The following is a 23,513-nucleotide window of genomic DNA, read 5'->3' as shown; positions in this document are numbered from 1 at the left end:
TCAGTGCTGTAATCATCACCCTTTTTGATTTTGCCCATGTTGCACTTCAACTCTTCCCACTGACTGCTATTTTGCCCAATCATCTGCCTGTCTCTCCTGACAGTCTCACTGAACACTGCATTGACTTGTGTACCAACTGCCCCATCCTCACCCTTAAAACTCTGGTGCCCCCATACCCCTGCCAGCTTCCTTAAACCTTCCCCAACAGCTCTAGCAAACCTGTACGAAGGGCATTTGTCCCATTCAGGTGCAGGTATAATCTGTCTTTTATAAATAGGTCATACCTTCCCCAGGAGATCTCAGTGATCTAGAAATCTGAAACTCCACTCCTTGCATCACTTCCTCAGCCTCTCATTTATCTGTACTATCATCCTATTCATGCTCTGACTAGCACGTGGTACGGAGAGTAAACCAGCAATTACCTTGGAGGTCCTGCTGTTCAGGAACTCCCTATATTTATGGCACAGGATTTCTTCCAACAATGTGGACCACGACCTTTGACTTCCCACCTTCCCTCTTGAGAATATACTGCAGATGCTGTAAGACAGGGGTAGGCAACCTATGGCCTGCGAGCAAATATTGGGATACTATGCTAATCCGGCCTGCGAGCGATTTTTCGTTATTCTGAGTGTTTCACGCGATGCTGGACATGCATGGCATCTTGTTACACTGGCCCCACGTTCCATTTTGTTCCAAACCAAACACTGGTATATACAAATGATAGGAAGGCAGACTATCTTATTAATATGTATTACAAACCCCATTTCCAGAAAAGCTGGGATATTTTCCAAAATGCAATAAAAACAAAAATCTGTGATATGTTAATTCACGTGAACCTTTATTTAACTGACAAAAGTACAAAGAAAAGATTTTCAATCGTTTTACTGACCAACTTAATTGTATTTTGTAAACATACACAAATTTAGAATTTGATGGCTGCAACACACTCAACAAGAGTTGGGACAGAGGCATGTTTACCATTGTGTTACATCACCTTTCCTTTTAATAAAACTTTTTAATCGTTTTGGAACTGAGGATACTAATTGCAGTAGATTTGCAATTGGAAATTTTGTCCATTCTTGCTTGATATAAGACTTCAGCTGCTCAACAGTCCGTGGTCTCCGTTGTCTGATTCTCCTCCTCATGATGCGCCATACATTTTAAATAGGAGATAGATCTGGACTGGCAGCAGGCCGGTCAAGCACGCGCACTCTGTCTACAAAACCACGCTGTTGTAGCCCGTGCAGAATGTGGTCTGGCATTGTCCTGCTGAAATAAGCATGGACGTCCCGGGAAGAGATGTCACCTTGATGGCAGCAATGCTAATATACGCCTCAGAGTCAACGGTACCTTCACATACATGCAACTCATCCATGCCGTGTGCACTGATGCACCCCCATACCATCACAGATGCTGGCTTTTACACCTTTCGCTGATAACAACCTGGACAATTGTTTTCATCTTTGGCACGGAGAACTCAATGCCCGTTTTTTTCCAAAAACTAGCTGAAATGTGGACTCATCTGACCACAGCACACATTTCCATTGTCTTTCGGACCATCTGAGATGTGCTCAGGCGCAGAGAACTCACCGACATTTCTGCATAGATTTGATGTATGGCTTCCACCTTGCGTAATAGTTTCAAGTTGCATTTCTGGATGCAGCGATGGACTGTGTTGACTGACAATGGTTTTCCGAAGTACTCCCGAGTCCAGGTGGCTATAATTGTCACAGTAGCATGACCGTTTCTTAGGCAGTGCCGCCTGAGGGCTCGAATATCACGCGCATTCAACAGTGGTTTCCCACCTTGCCCTTTACGCACTGAGATGTCTCTGAATCTTTTCACATTATATACTGTAGATGTTGAAAGACCTAAATTCTCTGCAATCTTGCGTTGAGAAATGTTCCTTTTGAACTGACTAACAATTCTCTCACGAATTTTGGCACAAAGGGGTGAGCCACGACCCATCCTTGCTTGCGAAGACTGAGCCTTTGGTGGACGCTACTTTTATACCCAGTCATGATACCTCACCTGCTACCAATCAGCCTGCTTAATGTGGAGTCTTCCAAACTGGTGTAACTTGAAAATTCTGTGCACTTGTCAATCGTATTTTAACTCCGTCCCAACTTTTGTTGAGTGTGTTGCAGCCATCAAATGCTAAATTTGTGTATATTTACAAAATACAATTAAGTTGGTCAGTAAAACTATTGAAAATCTTTTCTTTGTACTTTTGTCAGTTAAATAAAGGTTCACATGAATTAACATATCACAGATTTTTGTTTTTATTGCATTTTGGAAAATATCCCAACTTTTCTGGAAATGGGGTTTGTAGATACTCTCCGTGCACGCGCAGGTTTTCAGATGGGATCGTTCAAGTTTGTAACCAGAAACAGCGTCACTGTGTTTTAACAAGAAATCCACGCTAAATATCCAGATATTTACATGTGCTACGATACTTGTTGAATAACTCGCAGTTCGAAATAAAATCAAAGAAAAAAAATTCCGATGGCAATGACTGCAAAACGCAGGAAGGTAGATGCTGAGTGCTGGAAAAGCACTGAAAATGAAGGAAATACCTGTGCCAGCTAGTCTCAAAACATATTGCAGAAAAGATGAAGCCTTTTACAAATGGAGAGATTGTCAAAGAATGTTTACTGGCAGTGGTGGATATTGTTTATCTTGAAAAGAAATCTTTATTTGCATCTATCAGCCTGTCAGCAAGAACGATCACACAGCGAGTTGAAGAAATGTCAAATGTTAAAAGTTGTTTAAGCAACAAATTGCAATATTTTTCAATTGCGCTTGATGAGAGCACAGACTTGAGAGACACTGCTCAACTTGCAGTGTTTGTGTAAGGAGTGACCTCAACTTTTCAAGTTTTTTAAGTTTATTCAATTAATTCCTATGAAGGACACTGTTACTGGCACAGACATTTTTGAAGCTTTGCTGAAAATTATGTCAGAAATGAAACTTATTATGTCAAAGCTAATGACATCACAACTGATGGGGCACCAGCAATGGTGGGACAGAAAAACTAAACTGAATTCTTTGATTACTAATTGGCATCCTTGGTTAAGCCCAAATGATTTTCTAGCAAGTGTTTTTCATTAGTTTGAGGCAAAACAAAACTAGATGTATTTAAATGGATAACTCCCATATTTCAAATTTTTATGGCATTTATCTGGCCCACCGTCCGCTCATTAATACGCGATCTGGCCCACAGAGGCAAAAAGGTTGCTGATCCCTGCTGTAAGACATCCTGGACCCTAGCACCTGGCAAGTAACACAACACCCTGGCTTCTCTTTTGCAGCAACAGAATCTCCTGTCCATTTCCTTTAATTATCAAGTCCCATGTCACTTACACTGCCTGACTTTACCCTTCCCTGCTGAGTCTGTCCACGGAAGCTGCCCGACCTGCTGAGTTCCTCCAGCGTGTTGTGAGTGCTGCCTGCTGCTGCTAACCCAACAGGTCATCCACCCCTTCCCCTCCTCCAAAGGAGTATACTTGCTGAGGGGAAAGGTCACAGGGGAACCCTGCACTGATTGCTTAAGTGGGTATGCAGGTAGTTTCATTTTTTCTCTTTTTTTTTTACAATGGTGAAGTTATGTTTTCCAGTCTGTGGACACCATTCTAGAAAGTAAACAGTATTGAGGACATAAAACCAGTGAATCCATTCTGGTTACAGCCATGTGTTAAAAGTCAAAGGAATCAAGCAGAATTTCAGTTTTGTAAAGAGTAAACCCATGAGGCTCAAAAAGCCAATGGCTGAGCAAGCTCCTCAATGTCACAAATGACAAGTCCTTAAATATGATTAAAGGGAACCTCCATAGGAAGGCTGCAGTCAGCAACTCATTACCTGAAAGAATGGGCCAGGAACCTTTATAGACAAACACCCGTGTAAAGGCTGTCTGCTTAGCCCGTTTGACTCCCTTTACATGTATGACCATGTAGCTAAATACAGCTTCAAAGCCGTATTTAAACTTGATGGCATCGCTGTCAAAGACTGAATCATAGGTGTGACAAATTAAGATATGAAGGAGATTGAAAGCTGACTGAGTGGTGCTCAACAACCTCTTACTGAAAGTCAGCAAGACAGGATGTTGCCAGGACTTGAGTTATTAGGAAAGGCTGAACAGGTAAGGACTTTATTCCTAGAATGTAGAAGGCTGAGGGGAGATTTGACAGATGTACAAATTATGAGGGCTATACATAGGGTAAATACAAGCAGGCTTTTTCCTCTGAGGTTGGGTGAGACTACAATGAGAGGTCATGGGTTAAAGGGTGAAAGGTACAATGTTAAGGTAAGCCTGAGGGAAAACTTCTTCAGAGGGTGCTGAGTGTGGGGAACAAGCTGCCAGCGTAAGTGGTGGATGTAATTTCGATTTTAATGTTTAGAGAAATTTGGATAGGTAGACGTGCAGATCGATGCAACTGGGCAGTGTATGGTTCGACATGGACTAGATGGGCCAAAGCACCCGTTTAATTGCTGTTAGTTTTCTATGACTAAATTGACATCACGCCACCAGGACAGATTATGAGGCGTTGCTCCTCCTACCTGAGAGTGGCCTCATCATGGCAGTAGAGGCAGACATGGATCACCATTTCATTACTCTAGAGCTAAATGAGAGGAAAATTTCCAGATTCTTCTCAGAATTGTATAAACAGTGCACCACCTGTCCTCTCGGTAATCACAGTAAAGCTAGTATCACAGCAACCGGTGTCAGTGTTCATATAAACACTGAGGGTCGAAGTTGCTGCCACCTGGGACACTGGAAGTACTGGTACCGCTGACAGTTCAAAGATTGATATGGAAGAGTATACATGCACATAAATCTGTTCAACAGTTGTTATTTCCTCCTGCCATCAGGTTTCTGAACAATCATGAGTACGACCTTTTTTTGGAATTATTTATTTTTGTAATTTATAGTAATTTTTAATTCCATATACTGCTGCCGAAAAGCAACAAATTTCATATCATACAAGTCAGTGCTAATAAATCTGATTCTGATTAATTTACCAGGCCATTCTTTATTGCATTGAGTTCACAGGGAGACGTAATACATACAACAGAACAGAATTAAACGTCCAATAGTAATATTTCACACTGTATCTTGTATCATGTACAATCACATCAAATGAAGTTCTGGAAACCGTCTGAAAGAAAAGAAATGTTGCACAATGTCAGATGCTTCGTTTTTACTTAACTGACCTCAAAAGTTGAACAAAGTTGGCAATAAATACAGGAAATTAGTCAAAATGAAGTGATCCAGTTTTTAAGGACCTTAGGGGCTTCTACACGAGGCAACTTGCATTGTGATTAATGCAGTAAAATGCACCATGGCACTTTGTAAGAGAGAATTTATGTAACAATGAGGAATTATTAAAAGTGTCAAAAGGTTGGCAGATAGAGCGGATTTAGAACTGTCTTTAGAGAAGCAGGGGCTTAGAAAGTTGAAGACAGCTGGTATTTTATTCAGTCTGGCCTATACATAAGTGGGGCACGGTGGAATAGATTTGGAAGTAGGATCCAGAAGCTCCGACTGAATCTGTTGTGCAGGATCATGTTCTCCTCAATAGACATTACAAATTAAAGCTCCAAGGAACTTCAAATATTCTCAGATTTCAATGAAAATAACTAAGTATTGCTTCACAACAAAGTGGGCAGAATGTCATTCTACTTAGCACAGGGAGAAGTTATTACCAGTTGAGCATCATTGCTTAACAATGGGTTATTTTCCTCCTGGGAAACACTAATGATGCCAGTTCTTTAACAGGAAAGAAGTTTATATTAGCTCCCTAGCATTCCGAGCCAACATTTGGTAGGCCTGCTACAATACTTAATACTGTATTTCATAAGGAAGTAATATACTTAATTTGCTCAGAACCAGATTCAATCTTCAAACAGCTGCCTTGTGCAACCAGCACTGTTTTCCAAACGCTGAAATAATTGCATGTAAACTTAAAGATCCAAGTATAAATCCAATGACGAAACAACTACAAGTGCAGATTTTGTAGGTCAGCTCAATATGTTTGGCAAATGTAAATAACCATCAGCTAAACGGCAATGATCCTCCAAGAGGACCACAATCTTGTCGTTGGGTTGGAGGCTTGCGTGTCTCAATGACCCGAAGTGCAATGTTGGCTGGAGTCAGGGCTTTATGCTTTGGCTCCCGGTCAGGTCACACGTGCCAAACACATTAAAGGGTAGATGCCAGACTAAGAGTGCTCCACTGGTCCTCCACCTTTGAGGGTTCAGCTCAGGGCTAACAACCCTAATAAAAAAAATTGTTACGTAAACAGCAATGAAGAATCCTTCCACATCTTAGTGCAACGGTATTCCTGAGTCTCAACCTGGGACTTGCATGACTGAGAATAGTGAAAACAAGAGGAAGCTACTGACATGATGAAGCAAGCCCTGAACACTGCTAGAGATGGAGGACCTTAATCATTGCCCTAAATGCCAGCGGCAGTAAAACAAAAACTGCAATGATACTGAATGATCAGGATATAGGCTGAATTACAAAATCCAATAATGTCCCCTCAATGGCTTCATAAGCATCTCATTTCAATTTATTGTTTGCACTTACTGAAAACTAGTCACACTGCTTGATTATGAAAGCTTCCACTTACAAAACTGTGTTTTGGATTAAGTGCATTAATAGCTATCATTCAAGAGGGTAACTGTCTAGGATGACAACGATACACTGGTCTACTAAAGGTGGTAATGGGGCAGAGGGTGGGGATCACTTTCCCATCAAGGTGACAGTATTTTCTATTTGAATGCAAGTGGATAAGTGGCAAAATGAGAAATCAATATCAGAGCTAATGTGTTTTTCAAAAGACATTTCATTAGACAAATTATTAATGAAGCCAGCTAATGAAAGTTGATCTAATAATCACCACTCTAAATAAACATGTTAGAAATGAGGAATGGCTCACAGTAGACATGTTCTCAAATATTACACTTTTATTTTTTTTAAATCAAGACAGTGCAGAATAGGCATTTGAGCCAAGCAACCTCCCATTTAACCCTAGCCTAATCATGGGACATTTTACACTGACTAATTAACTTATTAACTAGTATGTCTTTGGACTGAGGGAGGAAACTGGAGCAGCTGGAGGAAAACCACACAAGCATGGGGAGAATGTACAAACTCCCTACATTCCGCAGTGGGAATTGAACCCAGTAAAGCGTTGTGCTAACCACTACACCACCATGCTGCTCCATTTTTGTGTAGTCTTGAAAACTTTCTCAACAAGTAGCCAATATTTTTTTTTAAAGAGGGAAGAACCGACTGTAGGAGGAACTCAGTGGTTCAGGCAGCATCTGTGGAAATGTTGTTGACCTTCACTCTGATTTCCACAAACATGGCCTGAGCTCCAGCAGTCTATTTTTTGCTTGAGTAACCACAGTCCCATCTCCAAGATTTTTTTTAAACAAAGGGTTGTCTGACTGCATCACGAAAAATTCAACTGCCAGAAATGCTCCAACTTCGTGCATTTGGGGATTCATTCCTTTAACTGGAAGTTTATGAAGAACGTTGAATCCTTGTATCAATTAAAAATGACTTAATAGTTAAACACATCCTTTGCCTCAATAATCCTACAGTTAACACGCATTCATATTTCAGATGTCCTTGTATAATTGTGACCTGGTGTTACATGTTATCTGAAGACTCATTAAACACCTTACGACATTTTGATTCATTTATAATGCAAGTATAATTTATAACAGCAAATACTTTAATGTAAGTTTTTGTAATTCTAAGTAGTTCCAGTTAATTTCCTGGTGGTTAATCCAATGCATGATCTTATTCTTTTAAAAACAGATTCAGTAAATCCCCTTAAATCAGTTTATCATTGGTTGAATCACACAAATATTCAAAACTCACCCATGTATATTGTTATAATTTGTCTATACCAATCTCCTCAGGAGTAGGAATTCCAAGTTCAGTTAATGTGGGCCTGAGTTCTTGAATAACATAGGGATAGATCTCTTTGTGAGGTCCGGCTTTATCCTGAAAAATTAAGAGGTATCAGTATTATACCCATTTGTTTCAAGAAATCCAGTTACAGTAACACTTCAACAATCTGATTTCAAAACATCTGAAATTCTCAATGGTTTAAAATCTAGCCCACTCATACACTCTGGAATACAAGTAGGAATGGGGCTGGAGCCTTTGTAAGACACAATAGGAATCAATGAGGTTTGTGGCTTGATCTGGGGTTCTAAGTGCTTGCATGTTTCTGCTGGCTTTGACAAACAAACATAACGCTGAAATTTAGGTTTCCTGCCACTTTTAACTTGCTTCAAACCTCTGGGTTTTTTTTTTGAAATTTAACTTTTTTAAAAAAGTGAAACAAAAATACATTGGGGAATTTGGCACATTTGGGACTTGTATGCCAGATCATTGGAGTTTTACTGGTAGAGTAAACTGCCAGCAGTTTTTTCATGGTCTTATATAGCTACAGATTCAGACATGAGAGAGCAGTTTATTTCAACTTAAGGCTACAATTCAACAACTTCACACAGGAGATAAGCTTTGTTCTAAATGACATCAAAGTCACTCAACTCCTGTCAAACAATTGCCTCAGTTGAAAAGCAAAAAAAAATTCAAGTGTTTAAAATCATACAGGCACCATCATTTTCCTTCCGGAGGAGGCTGAAGTAAAACCCCTATCTGTCTGTTATGAATGTGTTAATTTCTGAGATACCAGTCAGTTTTGTCAACAAACACAGCAGGCTCTACACAAATACAAATTAAAATAAGCCAGTCTATTTTTGGTGGGTGTTCAAGGAAAGACATCAGAACTTCTATTCTTGTAATGCTGACGTGCAACTGGGCTGCAAGTGTCTATCGCTATGATTTAACTCTGGATCGTTCTGAGCATGTAGTAATTGTGGCAAGGCAACATTACCTACCAATCCTGAGGGTATTAAGAATCAACTGTATAGTACAAGGTTGCAGGCCCAAATTGGCACAATAGGAGAGCTGTTCCCGTGGAGTTTGTTAGTCGTTATTAGGATGGTCTGAAGTGGAAATAATATGAACACTGAAAATGCTCAGATCAGGCCACAGCAGTAGTAAGTAAAACGGAGTTAGTGTTTCAGTTCTGTCGCACGGAGAGAAAAGAAGCTACAATTGCAGAAAGGATGGGGATGTATCAGATAGATAGAACCAAAGTGACCACAGGATAAGCTGTATACAAGGTCAACTGGTCCATAAGTGTGAGCAGTTTGAGGGTGAGAACATGGTCCAAAGAATGTAGCTACAAAACGTAGAGCAGAAAGGTATTTCTGGCAGGTCAGGCCAGGAATGTCCCCACTTCCAGAAAGGGGGAGGGGCGTGATAAAAATGGGGAGAAAAACCAGGATGAACCAATATTGCAGTTGAACAACTGATATAGGTAGAGAAATCAAGCTGCACAAAATAGTCAGGAGAGCTGCAATATGCCCAGGAAGATGATGAGGTGCTGTTCCTCAAACTTGCATTGTGCCTTACAATAGTGTAGGATGCCACAGAGAGGTCAGAGTGGAAGTGGGATGACGAATTAAAGTGGCAGGTAACAGGAAGCTCAGTGTTACCCCTCTTGACCCTTGCAGATGCTTTACAAAATGGTGACCCAGCTAGTATTTGATTTCTATAAAACAGGCTACAATGTAGACCCCAGATTAATTTTTTTGTTATAGTTTAGAGATACAACATGGTAACAGGCCCTACCAACTCAACTAGCCCATTCCACCCAATTACACCCACGTGATTAATTAACTTACAAACCCGTATGTCTTTGGGATGTGAGAGGAAACAAACACTCGGAGGAAACCCACGTGGTCACAGGCAGAACATACAAACTCACAGACAGCAGCAGGACTTGAACTCAGGATGCTGGCACTGCAGAGTGTTATGCTCACTGTTACACTACCGTGCCACAGTAGATTAGAGTGGAAATGCAAGCAAACGGCTCTTCACCTACATCACTGAATAGTGAGATGGGAAGAGTGTGAAAGAACAAATAACTTTTCCTGGTGTTTCAAGGGAAAGTGCCATGAGAGAGATAACTGCCAGGTCTGCATTGACAACAGCTCAGATTATTGGCAGTAAAATAAAGACTTCACCCCAAGTGCAGTTAACGCCTTTAGGAATTCTGCCTTAATGCCATACATTAGTACAGATTGGGACAGGGCGCAGCAAGCAACATTAGCACTGTTGTGGCTATCAATCTAGTAGACAATACTGTATTAAAGTGGGTAAACTAGACCTCTCACCCACTTATCAACACTCTACAATCTTTTAATCTCATCTGTGCAAAATAAACAACACGAAGTGAAATGCTGTTGTACTGACCTTCACTGCTTCTAGAATACGGATTGCACTAGCTAGATCATTTAATCTACGGCATGCTCTCAGGGCTGCGTCAAGAATTTTAGGTTCAGGTACCAGATCGTATCCAATGAGGGTGTTCATTCCTGAAAATAAAATAGATATTCCTTAGTGATTTATCAGTATAACTTGTCTTTGTAAGGCAGGTTTTCAGTTATCGTACATGTAATACAATGTCAGCATAGAATGAATGGAAAGGAAGGACAAAAGCTGCATATTTAAATTGAAGATTGCTAAATTTAACTTCTGGGTTGTTACCCAAAATACCAGTCTAGGACTGACCGGCAGATAAGCAGAACTTTATTCAAAATCCCTGTGTAAAATTCCCAAGCATGGTCCACAAAGCAACTGGGCGTGCATGCCAATTTTGGATTTCTTGCGAAGAAAGCCGAAGCAGATGCAGATCGAAGATACTTTGCATATTACATAAACTGCATCTGGGATCAACAGTCATCTACCCAATTTGGCTAGAAGCAACAATGTACAATTTACATCATGTAGTCATATCTGACCCATTAAATGTTTCATTCGCACTTATCCCAGATCCTCCTACATGGTCACAACCCTAATCAGGTAAACCTCGTACCCATTTGTAGATAAATGCCCATCATCCACAAGGTACACCCCCCCACCTGCCCTTGATTAGCATTGTTACAATTTGGAAAGGTTTTTAAAAAAAAGATGGAAAAATCGTATAGTAACTAGGAACAGCATTTTGCAACCCTATTTTAACACAGGCATATGTCATTTCATGGAAGTTAAATGTTAATGTCAAGTTGATTAGGTGAGAAAGACAATAGTTCTAAATCCAAAGTGGGAACAATCTCAACTTTCCAAACAGTATTTGCACTGTATCTTGTTGCTATTCATCTCAGCAAACAAGCCCATTACTGCAATTCCAGTTTATCTACCCACTGTGGCAAAACAGACAAAAATGGTGCACAGCATCCAATCCACTTCCATGATTCATTCACAGCTCACTCTTTTCCAATGGATTTTATCCCAGACGAGCCAGCTCTATTATGCAGTTTAACTGCATTTTTTCCATTGAGTAATTTACATTTCTAGGCAAAAGCTGCATCTGTTAAGATTTCCTTATGAAAGAGCCAACAACTTTCTTTTGTTGCCCAAAGAGAACAAAGCTTGTACGTAGTCATGTGGAAATGATAGCTTTTGGAACGCAGCACAAAAATATTTCTGTATTGTCTAAATAAAAATTCTCATTGCCAACCTGACAGCCCTTAGGGGAAAAAAGTTGTGCAGCAATAGATTACGGAGGATTGAAAATAACATTTTAAAATATATTCTTCTACAGTTACGAAAAGGTTATGAGAAAGATAGAGAAATGTAAAGATATACTGGTCAAGATGGCGCCTGCGTACAATGCTCCCTCAGTTGACATCTTCTACATAAACAAAACTGTTTATTTCATTTCTTTTAGTTATTTTCCTTCTTAAATGTGTTTCTGGAACTATTAGAGCCTGTGTTTTACAACTTGGAAATCAAATGAGTGATCCGGGAAGTGAGCGCGAGTTCTAGGTCGAACCCTCAAAGAAAATAAACTTCCAAGACAGAATGCAGCTGAATTGACTCCATTTTGGTGATTAAAGGTTCCATTAATTAACGATTAAAGCAACGAGGAAAATCAAAACATCAAGGAAAATGCGCAAGGTAAGTGAGGGTTCAGTGCCGATTACTTGCCTCTTGTTTGCTAATGGAGTCCCTTTGCCACTAGAAATGGAGCCTGTGTGGCCTATCGCTGTGCCCAGAGGGTAGGACTCCGTGTTTGCGTAATGTCTGTTTCAGTAACATCGGAGGATGTTACCGAGGTTCTGCATTTATGGATTTGGACTATTTCAGTCTTATGTTTTTTTAATATTGTGTTGTAGCCTCTTTTTTTGTGCAGAGGAAGGGGAGGGGGTTTGGGAGCTAATGTTCTTGTCGCTTTTTTGTGCGGAGGTGGTGGGTTTGCTGTTTCTCTTTGAACCGATTTCCATGGTTTTCTTTGTTTTGTGGATATTTGGAGAAGATGACTCAGGGTAGTATATTGTATACATACTTTGATAATAAATGAACCTTTGAACCGTTTTTCTTTAATGAGAGTTCAAGTATATTAGGTTGTTCCAACTATGGCATATAATACATTTTTGTTTGGAACAAGTCCTTGTAACAAACTTTAGAGTATATAGAGGTTGTTGCCAGCTATGCAAGCCAAGAGTAAGAAACCACAGAACAATACAAAAACTCCATTCATTCCTTCACTCACTTTTCCTCAGATTAAAGACTGAGCATTCACATGTGGTTGATTGTTCTTTTACACCATGGAAAATTGCAAACTACATGTACAAAGAGACTAACTGCAACATACCATATCAGGTTCAAATCATAATGGCAGTATCCAACCAAACACCAAATAAATAGAAAAATAAACTTTTGTCATTCCAAGTTTTGATTTGCTCTAAGTAGGAGATATAGCTTGTAGCCCATGAAATGAACAAGGCATGGTTAAGAATTGTTTAAAGCTATTTGATTGGTAGAGCTACCAAAGTTATTACTCCAACTATAAAATGGGAGATAAGTCATACAACATGTAAATATTGTTTACTTTATAACCATGATTAGCTTTTTCTCTGTATTTGCAGCTGTCTTCTTTTGACAATCGGATGTGTCTTTTTGTGTAATTTTTTCCTATCAATTCTATTGCATTTTATGTTCTACTGTGAATGCCTGCAAGAATTTGAATCTCAAGAGTTAAATGTGTAGATACTAATTTTTTTTTAAATAATAAATTTATTTTGAACTTCAAATGTTGGATTAATTGGCTTCTTACCTACTTGTCTCAACCTTCATTGCAATGGTCTGCAATATGTTTGGATGTCATGCTTCAAAACCAATTTCTCAACTTCAAAAGTGACTCAATTCTACTCTGCATTTTAAGTACAAAGACCTGGAGAGTGATTTCATTTGGTATGGGTGGTTTGTTGCACAATGTCTATCATCCAGTTTAAACAGAGCAATGGAAAGGAGATCAAATGAGAATCAGCCCTGATGTAATACGCACACATACAACCCGACAAACTAACATGCAGCCTGAACAGTGATATATCTAAACAAGCTCTCTCCCACCCTGTCGCCTCCATCCATCTTGGTCTCACCTTCTTTCACACTGCAGGGAGCATCCCCATTAAGAACCTTGGCATGAACACATTGGACTTAAGCAAAACAACAGGAATTAAATGGGTATCAGAAGAAAACACCCAAACATGAAGAAATAGGGAAGAAAAATGAAGACAACCTCTCCTATCACCTTCACAAGACAATACTGAAGCATGACTTTCTACGAGTAGTCTATATACTTTCAATGGGGGCTTAGTATGCATAAATATGATTCACTTTCATTATAATTATCTTCCAATTTTTTTCAGCTGTCGCAAGGAAAGCTCAAATTTCTGATGGTAGTCATGGGCTATCGTGAAAAATTCTCCCAGGGTCAGTGGTATTAAGTCTAGCCTCTAAACGATTTTCATTTTACCTTTCCTGAGCTCCCAGTCGTCAATGTCAGGCTTGTTGAAGTATGTCACCCAACGGGCATCGAACTCTTCATCAGTCTCCTGTTTCCCATGTGAATACCATCGTGAAGCAAGTACAGCTGTCAAAGAAACAAAGTCTTAAAAAACCTTCCTTCAGCTACAAAAAATCCCGACTGAACACATCACCTAGGCCATGTAGCTCTCTCCTCCCCAGTTCAACTGGCAAAGTAATAAAACACACGTCAGAATTCATCCTGCTATATCACAAGGCAGTCATTATGTATTAAATATTGAAAGAAACTGGTGAGAAAAGTTCCAGAGAATTTAATTTCCGTAACTATTATTTAGCTATATTGTGCAGTGAAAAATTGGTCACACTGAATAAAATCACCACCTGTATTGGAACCAGTGGCTGAGAAGGATCAGCAGTAGGCTAATAAAGTTACAGTTCGTATCACCTGTCAAATAGTTGCATGATCTCAAAAATCAATCTCAATGGGGTAAGAAGTTTCCAAGTTGTTAAAATGCAGGATTATGCTTTAAGTGTATGTTTCAAAGGTACGATACACCTGGGTTCCAGCCCTGAAGAACACCTTAGTATTTTTCAATTTAAATTGCTCAGTCGTAATTAACCTTCTGCACAAGTCATTGGGGAAAGATGTGAAAAGTCTTTTGCAAATGGATCCTGTTTTCCCAGTATCAAAATGGCGGAGTTCAAAGATTGAGGTACATTAAGCTGGAGGTCAGAGTGTTTTCTTTTTGAAAAGCTGATTTTTAAAATCCCCTTCTGTTTCAGTAAGTTGTTTCTGAGCATGCACGAGTCAGCATTGGTTAAATGTGACCATAAGTTTTACACTTCACATTGTCATAAGATCAGCGGCAAGCAACAGTATCTGACAATTGAGTGAAGATTAGCACATTACAATCAGCATTGAGCAGCAGCATGCTGTAAAATTACAATCTGGGGAAATGGTAAAAATTAAATATATGCAGTCCCTGGGTTACTAAGCTTCCATACTGAGAACTGATCTTAAGCTGATTTAGCCATCTATCGGTAATGCCTAATTTCTAAAGCTACCCATATTGTATTACTTGCTGTAATTCTTTAATGATTAATACTACTCAATTAAACTAGTGGATTACATATGGCATCATACGAAACATTTTATGGTGGGTACTAGCATGCAAAATGCTTCAATAGTGGATGGAAGAATTTGTACGTAGTCAGCTTTTTTACAAGTCAGATCACTCACAACCCTAGATACTCAGTCTGCACAACAGTAAACTAAAAAATCTTCAGTGATTAGTAAAATAGTGATCAAATTCTTGCGTTCATTTTCATATCTATATCAATACAACCTGGCTGGCCACCAGTTTAATCTGATCTGTTGGGGGTGGGGGGAAAGAATTAGGGGTGCAATAATAAAATAGAATTAAGTACCAACTTGGCATTCATGCTTTCAGTGAAAGAACTTAATTTTCTGATTCAGAGCTTTTATATAAAAAAAGCAGAAGTGACCTTTGAAATGAATTATAAAAGTAGATCACTGCCTTTTTAAACATTTTTAATCCATTTATACAAACTTGATCCATTTAATACAAGGTGTGCCATTTTGCAATAAGGAAACATTAATCATTGACAGAGCCAAGCCCAAGCAGTTTCCCAGAACTAAAAATTTCAACCCTCGACTTCCTTAAACGTATCAAGTGACAGCTGAAGAGCTCACCACAGAACAAACCTCTACGTGTTACCAATTCAAAAGGGTAAATGATTTGCCAATTAATATTTTGCAGGAAGCTGAGAGAAATCATGTATAAAAACAAAACTATTCAACTAGTGTTTCACAACTTGTACACAGCCATTGTGGGCCAAGCATATGGATACCAGAATTTAATAATTTCTACTTGGGATTGTTAAGAGTATGAGGAACAGCCATTAAACTTAACTGTTGATCCAATTTCATTAACTGTGCATCAATTTTCTTTTGACGTATTATAATGATTATATAGCAAAGTCTAAAGCTGAACGAAACAAAATGTCCAGGTCATAAGTTCTGGTGATAATATTCCATAGCATTCAATCTGACCAATTTGTCTAAATGTTCTGAGAATGCTATCTCCCTTTGAGTTACACTAGAATGCTAAAATAACAACTGCTTGTGTGCTCCAAACCTCGACGCAGGTCACAACACCAAGTTTTCAAAAATAATGCATTAATATTTACATACTTGACTCTCTGCAAACATTTTATTTAATCAATCATTACCTACAGATTCGTCATTTTCTATTCACATTGGTTTAACGAGGCAATTATAAGCACTTTAATGCAGCATGCTTTCCATTTCAGGTGCAAACAGAACCATCCTTTTGTTGCAAAAATAAAATCACTCAGAGAGGTTATGTTTTTAAATGCGTGGGCTGTCACTGGCCTTATCCAAGATGGTGATGAGTCTGCATACAGACTGGTGGTGGAATGACTGGCCCTCTGGTGTGGTCAGAACAATCTGGAGCTAAATATGCTCAAGACTGTGGAGATGACAGTGGACTTCAGGAGGAGCCCCCCAATACTCCCCCACTCACTATACTCAACAGTACTGTGTCTGCTGTGGAGACCTTCAGGTTTCTGGGTGTCACAATCTCCCAGGACCTCAAGTGGACACCTAACGCGGACACTCTTATCAAAAAGGCTTAGCAGAGGTTGTATTCCTATGTCAACTCAGGAAGTACAACCTGCCTCAGGAGCTGCTGATTCAATTCTACTCAGGAATAGTCCAGTCTGTTCTCTGTTCGTCCATCACTGTCTGGTTTGGATCAGCTACCAAACAAGACAAGAATAGACTCCAAAGAACCGTCAGGGCTGCGGAAAGGATTATTAGTGTGAAGCTGCCCTTGATCCAGGACTTATATGCATCTAGAGTCAGGAAGTGAGCAAGCAGTATCACTGTAGACCCATCACACCTATTCCAACTCCTTCCTTCTGGTAGGCGTTTTAGATCACTGTATGCCAGGACAAATAGGTACAAGAACAGTTTCTTTCTGTATGCCATCAGTCTTATGAACTCTTGAATTTTAGTCTATTATAAGCCAAGTCCACCTGTACATACACAGGTATACCTCATTGTATATAGTTCACCATTATTTGCACTGTTTTGTTTGCTTTTTGATTCTGTACAGCGAGAGCTCAGGGAAACCGGCATCAAATTCCCTGTATGTGTCCACATACTTGGCAATAATAAAGGATTCTGATTCTGATGCATAGGTGTTTATTCAGACTTATGGAAGTGAATGGACAAAGGCTACCTGACCCTTCAAGCCTGCTTTGCGATTTAATACCAGTTGATCTGAATGTAACTTCACTGTTCCCTTCTACATGCAGTATGTCTTCATCCACCTCCATTTAAAAAAACATCCAAGGCTTGTTTCCAAATGGTTCAGTAGGCTAGATAGGCTGAAGGGCCTGTTTCTGTGCTGTACTTTTCAATAGTTTCAATAACTACGTATACCCTTTGAAAAATTTCAAAGACTGACAGCTCAAAACTTTCACTTCATTTATCCTAAATTGACAACCCCTACTTCCCTATTATCCCACAACTAGGAAATGTTCAGATTTTTTTTTAAATGGGAATGCCCATATTTTAGAAACACCCAGATTTCATGACATACAGGTATAGTGAACCAGAGCCTTTTTAATAATTTAAACAGTAATTTAATATCTGTGATTAGACATCAGATGCAAAAAGCCTCTAATAACTGACCTTGAATTAGCCTTCCACCAGATGCAGAAAATTGTGGTAGTGTGGGGTCTACAGCTTAGATTTCTTAACAAAATCTAAAAACATAATGATTTTCAAATCCCTAGTATCAGTCAACCCACCATTTCTATAAAAAGGATGCAGACCCATTTTACAATGAACTCATTAATGTGCATTAAGATATAAAAGGACAACGATGAACTTTCCCCAAACTTTCACTACATAATTGATCAGCAAAAAGAATCAAAATTTCAGAGCCCATCATCCTGAAGAATACAAATGCGGCATTGTGACTAAATATTATACCACAGTAATGGTAGTTTTCTTGGATTTCTACTCTGCATTCTTTTACGCCCACGAGCAGCCAACAATCATTAAAAAGGCATGCAGTAGTAAGAGGGTCTTGCGGTGTTTGGGAAGATAACGGGAAGTGGAACACAACAAATGTAAAACAATACATTTCGAGTGAGGTGGTCGGGTGGATAGGTGACCGGATAGCACGGCGGGGTGAAAGTGACCGGAGTGAGTGGAAGGTAAAGAAAAAGGGAATAAAGTGTTAAAATGCAATGACTTTTTCAGGGGGTGGGGGAGGTGGGCTTGAAGATATCCTGGTGGAGAGAACATTTTAACAAGCGGAAGGTGACAGCAATGACGGGAGATGACAGTGTGGGTGGGGGAGGATGGAATGATTGCAAAAGAAGTGGGGGAAATAAAGTGTTTAAAAGGTGAATAGGGAGCAGGCTGGAACAAGTAAGGCCAGTTGCAGAATGAATCAGAGTCTGCCGCATCAAAGGGGAACATCACCAGGCCCAAAGCCTTCCTTTCCTACTGACGGGTCATTGCAAGGACACGGGCTCGGAAGCGGACTGCGGCCGGCGGTGGCAGCCCAGAATTGGAGGGGACGGGGAGGGTGGATGCCGCGCTCGGAGCTGGACAGCCGCACACCCGTTGCCCCGCCGCCGGTCACCTGCCCGCCATTTCGCCCACGAGAGGGGTCGCGGCGCCATGGCCGGCACCGCGGCCACATGGTCTCACCCGCTGGCTGCACCGCCTCGACCTGGCCCACCGGCCTCCTTGGCGCCAGCGCTGCCCTCCGCCAAGCGGATAAGCCGCTGCCGCTGCACCTCAGCGCCGCTCGGAACATCGCTGCTCACCGGCCTGACCTCGGGGAGGGGAAGAGAAAGTGCCGCTACTAGCCGATTAGCGAGACTTGGACTCTCCGCTGCTGCGCATGACGTCATTCGGCGGCACGTACACACTGAGCGCATGCGTACCACACACTTGGCGAAGATCTGGGCGCATGCTGTTCCTATTCTTTACGGGGAGGGGAGTGTGGGCACCAGACGCGTGCAGATACAACCGGTTTCAATACTACGCATGCGCAAAATTGATTTCAGGGGCGGAAATTAAATTAAACGCATGCGCACAAAGGATGGTGCGCTAATTTAGAGAAGTTAAATTAAGCACATGCGCAGAAGCCGATTGTGACTAGTTAGAAGATAGTCACACCATATTTAAAGCTGGCAGGTTCTTGACCACCCTGTTCAAAGTCAAGGTCTTATCAGAATCGGATTTATTATTGCCACTGATTTGCGGAAGCAGTGCAGTATAAAGACATCAAATTACAAAAAAGTATAAAATTTATGTCTTTTGAATGCCAACTGATTGACTTAAAATATTAACTCCCCTCTCAACTTGCCTCTTGACCAGCACAACACTTGTGGTATTTTGTGCTTTCATTTCAAGCTTACATTTGTTGCATAATTTGGCTTTTAGATCAATGTTAGCACACACAGATTTAAAAAACACTCTCTAAGTGACAAATGTACCTACTCTGCCTCTGGAGCATTTACAAACAAAACTGGACAATTAAAATATATTAGCCCAAGAGGTCATAAGTGCAGGAAATTTAGCAGAACACGTACATTGAGCAAAGTGAGAGAGAGGGTGGGAAAATTTCCACCAATGTAGATTTCCAACGGAAACCTTTTGGAGGCTTTACCATTCCAACAGACTTAAAGGAGTGAGTATGAAGTCAAGTCGAGTTTATTGTTATTTAACTATATAATTTTTTCCATCAAATGAGACAATGTTTCTCCAGACCAGGGTTTAAAGCACAGTAGTACACATAACACACATATGACATACAAAAACTTGGGAAAGTAAGGATAAAATCTACAGATGAGTTAAGCATAAATAAACAAAGTAAAGTGCATAAATCAAATATTGTAAGGTATAGAACAGATTAACCAATGACACTTCAAATGCAATGCAACAGGGAACTTAGAAGCCGAATGGCCTGAAGGAAGAAACTGTTTCCCAGCCTCACTGTTGTATGTATGCATTGGAGTCTTGGAGTCTTAGAGTATCTTAAAAGATTGAAAGAGGGCATGAATTGGTTAGTGAAGAAATTTGAAGAATTTTGTTCAAAATGCTGAAACCCTGAAGAAAGGAAACATTCCTGGAAAGGGAAGTACGTTGAGTCATAGGAGACCAAAATTGGATGGTTGCAGAACTTTAGAGGGTTAAAGCACTGGATATAGTTTTAAGGGCACAGACAAGTGAAGTCAATAAGACATAGGAGCAGAATTAGGCCATCTGGCCCATCGAGCCTGCTCCACCATTCAATTATGGCTGATAACTTTTTTCTACCTCCTCCTCAACCCCAGTTCCCGGCCTTCTGCCCATAACCTTTGATGCCATGTCCAATCAAGAACCTATCAATCTCTGCCTTAAATACACCCAACGACCTGGCCTCCACAGCTGCATGTGGAAACATATTCCACAAATTCACCACCCTATGGCTAAAGAAATTTCCCAGCATCTCTGTTTTGAAAGGGCTTCCCTCTATCCTGAGGCTGTAGCCTCTTGTCCTAGACTCCCCACCATGGGAATTATCCTTTCCACATCTACTCTGTCTAGGCCTATCAACATTCGAAAGGTTTCAATGAGATTCCCCCCTTATCCCCCCTCATCCCAATTCTGCTCACCAAACCTGGAATATCTAGCAGTAAAGTGCCGTCCTTTGTACCTACCACGGGAGTTCTCTGGGGTCATTTTGGTAGCAGTTTACATTCCACCTCAGGCCAATGTCAAACAGACTTTAGATGATCTGAGTAATGGGATCAACGTGCCCGAAACAGCGCACCCTAACCCCTTCACCATCATTTTGGGAGATTTTAACCAGGCCATTCTGAAAATAATCACTAAGCAACTACCATCAACAGATCACTGACAATACCAGAGGAAACAGCACACTGGACCATTGCTTCACCATGCTATTCCATGCCCTCACTTTGGGAAGTCTGATCACCTGACTGTACTTCTACTCCTTGAGAATAGGCAGAGACTGAAGACTGCAGCACCAGCAGTGAGATCCAAGAAGGTATGGACAAGGGAAGCACAAGAGAGCTTACAGAACTGCTTTGAATTGGTGGACTGGACTGTATTCAGGGATTCCTCTTTGAACCTGGATGAGTATGCTGCAATTGTTACTGACTTCATTTTAACCTGTGTGGATGACCCAAACCAAAATCAATGGATGAACCAGGAGGTACGTTGTCTGCTGAAGGCTAGATCTGTGGCATTCAAGTCCGGCAACCCAGGCCTGTACCAAAAATCCAGGCGTGATTTGCAGAGGGCTATTTGAAGGATGAAGAGACAACTTTGAATGAGGTTGGAGGCAACATTGGATGCACGGCAACTCTGGCAGGGTCTGCAAGACATTACTTCCTACAAAGTGAAACCCAATGGCATGATGGCAGTGATGCTTCACTACGAGATGAACTCAACGTCTTCTATGCACGCTTTGAAAGGGAGAACACAACTACAGCTTTGAATATCCCTGCTGCACCTGATGACCCTGTGATCTCTGTCTCAGAGGCCGATGTTAAACTGTCTTTAAAGAGAGAGAACCCTTGCAAGGTGGAAGGTCCTGTTGGAGTACCTGGTAAGGCTCTGAAAACAAGTGTCAACCAACTAGCAGGAGTATTCAAGGACATTTTCAACCTCTCACTGCTATGGGCAAAAGTTCCCACTTGCTTCAAAAAGGCAACAATTATACCCATGCCTAAGAAGAATAATGTGGGCTGCCTTAATGACTATCACCCGGTAGCACTCACATCGACAGTGATGAAATGCTTTGAGAGTTGGTTATGGCTAGACTGAACCCCTGCCTCTGCAAGGACCTGGACCCATTGTAATTTGCCTATCGCCGCAATAGGTCAACGACAGACGCAATCTCCATGGCTCTCCACACGGCTTTAGACCACCTAGACAACACAAACACCTATGTCAGGATGCTGTTCATTGACTATAGCTCAGAATTTAATACCATAATTCCCACAATCCTGATTAAGAAGTTGTAGAACCTCGGCCTCTGTGCCTCCCTCTGCAATTGGATCCTAAACTTCCCAACCCGAAGACCACAATCTGTGCGGATTGGTGATAACATATCCTCCTCGCTGACGGTCAACACTGGCACACTTCAGGGATTTGTGCTTAGCCCACTGCTCTTCAGCAGTCCCCAAGCTCCGGCCGCAAAGCATGTGTTACCGGGCTGCAAGGAAACGATATGAGTCAGCTGCACCTTTCCTCATTCCCTGTCACACACTGTTGAACTTGAACATAGGGTTGCCGACTGTCCCGTATTAGCCAGGACATCCCGTATATTGGGCTAAATTGGTTTGTCCCATACGGGACCGCCCTTGTCCCGTATTTCCCCCGCTAAGGTAGAGCGATCCTATGAAACCTTTCGTGCCGAAATGGCGTGAAGCGAAGAAACAATTACCATTAATTTATATGGGAAAAATTTTTAAGTGTTCCCAGACCCAAAAAATAACCTAACAAATCATACCAAATAACACATAAAACCGAAAATAAATAACACTAACATATAGTAAAAGCAGGAATAATATGATAAAAACACAGTCTATATAAAGTAGAAATAATGTATTTACTGTATAGTGGGCAGATGAAGGCAAAAGCGATTTGTGGGGGACAAACAATACGCACGTATGCCCATGTGCACACAGGTGCCCGCGCAAGGCATCATGGTCATGGTAGTCTTTCCTGGGGTAAAGTGTCCTGGGATTTGACTGCTACTTTTGTCCCTTATTTGGGAGTGAGAATGTTGACAACCCTAACTGTAAAAGACATGTTGAGGTGAGTTTAACCCTACCTGAACATGGCCCCCCCCCCCCCCCGGGTCAGCAAGAATGTTATCAATATTAAACCGGTCCGTGGTGCGAAAAAGGTTGGGGACCCCTGCTCTATATACACTTGACTGTGTGGCTAGGCATAGCTCAAATACCATCTATAAATTTGCTGATGATACAACCATTGTTGGTAGAATCTCAAGTGGTGACGAGAGGGCGTACAGGAGTGAGATATGCCAACTATTGGAGTGGTTCCACAGCAACAACCTGGCACTCAACGTCAGTAAGACAAAAGAGCTGATTGTGGACTTCAGGAAGGGTAAGACGAAGGAACACATACCAATCCTCATAGAGGGATCAGAAGTGGAGAGTGAGCAGCTTCAAGTTCCTGAGTGTCAAGATCTCTGTGGATCTAACCTGGTCCCAACATATCAATGTAGTTATAAGGAAGGCAAGACAGTGGCAATACTTTATGAGGAGTTTGAAGAGATTTGGCACGTCAACAAATACGCTCAAAAACTTCTATAGTTGCACCGTGAAGAGCATTCTGACAGGCTGCATCACTGTCTGGTATGGAGGGGCTACTGCACAGGACTGAAAGAAGCTGCAGAAGGTTGTAAATCTAGTCAGCTCCATCTTGGGCACTAGCCTACAAAGTACCCAGGACATCTTTAGGGAGCAGTGTCTCAGA

General features: G+C 41.0%; 1 protein-coding gene across 1 annotated transcript; it reads right to left on the bottom strand.

Annotated features, from left to right (window-relative positions):
* Window positions 1–5,010: 5,010 nt before the first annotated feature.
* LOC134358365 (cytochrome c oxidase subunit 5A, mitochondrial-like) lies at window positions 5,011–18,912 on the bottom strand. The gene is made up of 5 exons (XM_063070504.1): window positions 18,702–18,912; window positions 13,917–14,033; window positions 10,349–10,470; window positions 7,895–8,020; window positions 5,011–5,156 (listed from the first exon to the last, which is right to left on the bottom strand). The coding sequence occupies exons 1-4, from the start codon at window positions 18,808–18,810 to the stop codon at window positions 7,907–7,909; spliced, it is 462 nt and encodes a 153-aa protein (XP_062926574.1). The 5' UTR covers window positions 18,811–18,912; the 3' UTR covers window positions 5,011–5,156; window positions 7,895–7,906.
* Window positions 18,913–23,513: the final 4,601 nt, after the last annotated feature.

This window comes from Mobula hypostoma, chromosome 18, assembly GCF_963921235.1.
Source record: "Mobula hypostoma chromosome 18, sMobHyp1.1, whole genome shotgun sequence".
In the NCBI taxonomy this organism is placed as follows: Eukaryota; Metazoa; Chordata; class Chondrichthyes; order Myliobatiformes; family Myliobatidae; genus Mobula; species Mobula hypostoma.
This window is presented reverse-complemented; position numbering and strand designations above follow the sequence as displayed.

Coding starts and splice junctions, on each gene's coding strand:
- LOC134358365 (XM_063070504.1), bottom strand. CDS start 18,810: ATGTTCCGAGCGGCGCTGAGGTGCAGCGGCAGCGGCTTATCCGCTTGG. Junction 10,471..13,916: donor CGACTGGGAGCTCAGGAAAG/GTAAAATGAAAA, acceptor TTTTATTTTCAG/GAATGAACACCCTCATTGGA. Junction 8,021..10,348: donor GTATTCTAGAAGCAGTGAAG/GTCAGTACAACA, acceptor TTAATTTTTCAG/GATAAAGCCGGACCTCACAA.